Below are 4,017 nucleotides of genomic sequence, written 5' to 3'. Positions count from 1 at the left end.
ATGTCCGTGACCGACTATGAGGCGAGATATTCTGAGTTGTCTCGCCATGCTCTCATGATACTTCCCACAGATGCAGAGAGAGTGCAGAGGTTTGTTGCGGGGTTGCACCTCGGTATTCGAGCTAGCATGGCCCGAGAGGTGGAGATGGGTACTAAGTATCAGCTAGTGGTAGAGATTGCTCGTAGGATTGAGGGTTATCGCTAGAGGGGTAGAGAGCAGTTTCAGTAGGAGAAGAGGGACCGATTTTCTAGAGAGTTTAGAGGTTCCCCAGCTAGGGGTAGGGGGCACTCCGGGAGGGGTCAGCCCAGCATACCCCCGTATTCAGCACCACCACCACCTCCCCGAGGTTCTCTAGTGAGACCTTATTTTAGTGCGATACCAGAGAGTCCTTACCGTCCACCAGCTATTCAGGGTTCCTCCACAGGGTATTCTAGTCATCAGGGTTCTTCCAGTGCTTACTTCAGTGCCATGCCAGAGAGTTCATATCGCCCACCAGCCATTCAGAGTTCTTCTAGTGGATATTCGGCTCAGTAGGCTCAGACTTCAAGGCAACAGGCTATGGTGCCGAGGGGTTACTACGAGTGTGGAGATCCGAGTCACATGAAGAGGACATGCCCCAAACTTTGGGGCAAGGTAGTACAGTAGGGTCAGCAGCCTATAATTTCAGCACCGGTTGCTCAGCCTCCTAGAGGCGGGGGACAGACGGGGAGAGGCCATCCTAGAGGTGGAGGCCAGGCAGAGTGAGGTCAGCCAGCTACTGCTCAGTCAGGTGGAGGCTAGCCAGTCGGCGCTCCAGCCAGATTCTATGCCCTTCCGGCTAGGCCAGATGTATTAGCCTCAGATGCTGTCAACACAGGTATTATTTTCGTCTGCGGTAGAGATGCTTCGGTATTTTTTGATCCAGGGTCCACCTATTCATATGTATCATCTCTGTTTGCTCATTTCCTAGTTATTCCTCCTGCGCCTTTGAGCACTCCCGTTCATGTGTCCACTCCTGTGGGTAGTTCTATGGTTGTGAATCGGATCTATCGGTCTTGTGTAGTCACATTCTGTGGTTTTAAGACTAGTGCGGATCTCCTGTTGCTTGATATGATCAACTTTGAGATCATCCTGGGCATGGATTGGTTATCTCCATATCACGCCGTCCTAGATTGCCATGCCAAAACTGTTACATTATCAATGCTAGGGTTGCCAAGGTTGGAGTGGAAGGGTTCCACAGTTGATATGTCTAGTCGGGTTATCTCTTTCCTGAAGGCTTGTCATATGGTCGAGAAGGGGTGTTTGGCTTATTTGGATTATGTTTGGGATACCACCGCAGAGTCTCCGACGATTGATTTAGTCCCAGTAGTTCGGGATATTGCCGATGTGTTTCCTTCTAATCTTCCTGGCATGCCACCAGATCGTGATATTGATTTCTTTATTGATTTGGCTCCAGGCACCCAACCTATATCCATCCCACCATACCGTATGGTTCCGAAGGAGTTGAAAGAGCAGCTTGAGGAGTCGTTAGTTAAAGGGTTTGTTTGACCTAGTGTATCACCTTGGGTGCACCAGTGTTATTTGTGAAGATGAATGATGAGACTATGCGGATGTGCATTGATTACCGCCAGTTGAACAAAGTCACTATCAAGAACAAATATCCATTGCCTCGTATCGACGATTTGTTTGAACAGTTTCAGGGTGCTTAGGTGTTCTCTAAGATCGACTTGAGGTCAGGTACCATCAGTTGAAGATTTGGGACTCGGATATTCTGAAGACTGCATTTCGGACTAGATATAACCATTATGAGTTTCTGGTGATGTCCTTTGGCTTGACTAATGCCCCAACAGCATTTATGGACTTGATGAACAGGGTGTTCAAACCTTATATTGATTCCTTTGTCATCGTCTTCATTGACGACATCTTGATATACTCACGTAGCTTGGAGGAGCACGAGTAACATTTGAGAGTAGTGCTCCAGACCTTGCGAGAGCAAAAGCTATATGTTAAGTTCTCCAAGTGTGCGTTTTTGGCTAGAGTCAGTGGCATTCTTTGGGCATGTTGTGTCAGGAGAGGGTATTAAGGTGGATCCCAAAAATATTGAGGCAGTTCAGAGTTGGCCACATCCTACTTCAGTGACCGAGATCAGGAGTTTCCTATGGTTAGCAGGATATTACAGATGATTTGTGCATGGCTTTTCATCTATTCCATCACCTCTGACTAGATTGACCCAGAAGGGTGCTCCTTTCCGTTGGTATGATGATTATGAGGCGAGCTTTCAGGAGCTCGAGACAGCTTTGACTACGACACTAGTTCTTGTGTTGCCTTCCGGTTCAGGGATGTATACGGCATATTGCGACTCTTCAGGCGTTGGATTGGGATGTGTATTGATGCAGGAAGGGCAAGTTATTGCATATTTTCACGTAAGCTAAAGATCCATGAGAAGAATTATCTTGTGCACGATTTGAAGTTGGCCGCAGTTGTTCATGCTCTTAAGATATGGAGGCATTATCTATATGAGGTGTCATATGAGGTTTATACTGATCATCGCGGCTTACAGCATTTGTTCTAGCAGAGGGATCTCAATTTGAGGCAGCATAGATGGCTTGAGTTACTGAAGGATTATGACATCACCATTCTTTATCATCCGGGCAAGGAAAATGTGGTCGCGTTTGCCTTAAGTAGGAAAGTAGAGAGTATGGGTAGCTTGGTATTCATTCCAGCAGAGGAGAGGCCACTAGCTTTGGACATTCAGTCTTTGGCTAATAGACTTGTGAGGTTGGATATTTCAGAGCCCAGCCGAGTTCTTGCGTGTGTTGTTGGTCAGTCTTCATTATTGGGGCAGATCAAGGCCCGACAGTTCGATGATCCACATTTGGCGGTTCTCAGAGAGACAATGCTTCAGGGTAGTGCCAAAGAGTTTTCTATTGGTGAGGATGGTGTTTTGCGACTCCAGGGTCACTTATGTGTTCCTAATGTTGATGGTCTGATGGAGAGGATACTAGAGGAGGCACACAGTTCATGGTATTCCATTCATCTGAGTGAGACGAAGATGTATCATGACTTGAGACAACATTATTGGTGGCGGAGGATGAAGAAGGACAAAATGGAGTATGTGGCTAAGTGTTTGAATTGCCAGCAGGTTAAGTATGAGCACTAGAGACCGGGTGGCCTACTTCAGCAGATGCCTATACCACAATGGAAGTGGGAGCACATTACTATGGACTTCGTAGTTGGGTTGCCCCGGACTTTGTGGAAGTTTGATGTAGTATGGGTCATTGTTGACAGGTTGACCAAATCGGTGCACTTTATTCCGGTTATGACTACTTACACTTCAGAGAGATTGCCTCAGATTTACATTCGGGAGATAGTCAGGTTGCACGGAGTGCCTGTTTCCATCGTATTAGATATTGGCCCTCAGTTCACTTCCCATTTTTGGAGAGCCATTCAGAGTGAGTTGGGGACCCATATAGAGCTTAGCACAACATTCCATCCTCAGATCGACGATCAATCGGAGCGAACAGTTCAAATTTTGGAGTACATGCTTAGAGCTTGTGTGATTGACTTTGGAGGATAGTGGGATCAGTTCTTGCCTTTGGCAGAGTTTGCTTACAACAACAGCCACCAGTCCAGCATCGAGATGGCTCTATTTGAGGCTTTATATGGTCGGCGGTGTCGTTCTCCTATTGGGTGGTTTGAGCCTGGTAAGGCTAAATATACGGTAAAGATTTGGTGCAAGATGCCTTGGACAAGGTAAAGTTGATTCAGGAGAGGCTTCGCACAGCTCAGTCCAAACAGAAGAGTTACGTGGATCAGAAGGCGCGTGATGTATCATTCATGGTTTGTGAGAAGGTCCTCTTGAAAGTATCGCCAATGAAGGGTGTTATGAGGTTCGGGAAGAAGGTCAAGCTGAGCCCAAGGTTTATTGGCCCATTTGAGGTGTTGATGTGAATTGGGGAGGTTGCTTACGAGCTTGCTTTACCCCCAGCTTATTGGGAGTTCATTCAGTTTTTCACGTGTCTATGCTTCGGAGGTATT

The 4,017-nt window shown here is 46.9% G+C and overlaps 1 protein-coding gene across 1 annotated transcript; it reads left to right on the top strand.

The window, feature by feature from the left end:
• Positions 1-1,116: 1,116 nt before the first annotated feature.
• Positions 1,117-3,556, top strand: LOC138872688 (uncharacterized). Its single transcript, XM_070151100.1, has 4 exons — positions 1,117-1,517; positions 2,204-2,402; positions 2,555-3,003; positions 3,268-3,556. Exons 1-4 carry the CDS (start codon positions 1,117-1,119, stop codon positions 3,554-3,556), a joined length of 1,338 nt encoding a protein of 445 aa, XP_070007201.1.
• Positions 3,557-4,017: the final 461 nt, after the last annotated feature.

Source organism: Nicotiana sylvestris, chromosome 1 (genome assembly GCF_000393655.2).
Source record: "Nicotiana sylvestris chromosome 1, ASM39365v2, whole genome shotgun sequence".
Lineage (NCBI taxonomy): Eukaryota > Viridiplantae > Streptophyta > Magnoliopsida > Solanales > Solanaceae > Nicotiana > Nicotiana sylvestris.
The sequence above is the reverse complement of the archived record's forward strand: the minus strand, read 5'-3'. Positions and strand labels throughout refer to the sequence as shown.

Coding starts and splice junctions, on each gene's coding strand:
- LOC138872688 (XM_070151100.1), top strand. CDS start 1,117: ATGGATTGGTTATCTCCATATCACGCCGTCCTAGATTGCCATGCCAAA. Junction 1,518..2,203: donor GAGGAGTCGTTAGTTAAAGG/GTTTGTTTGACC, acceptor ACCTCTGACTAG/ATTGACCCAGAAGGGTGCTC. Junction 2,403..2,554: donor AAGTTATTGCATATTTTCAC/GTAAGCTAAAGA, acceptor TTGTTCTAGCAG/AGGGATCTCAATTTGAGGCA.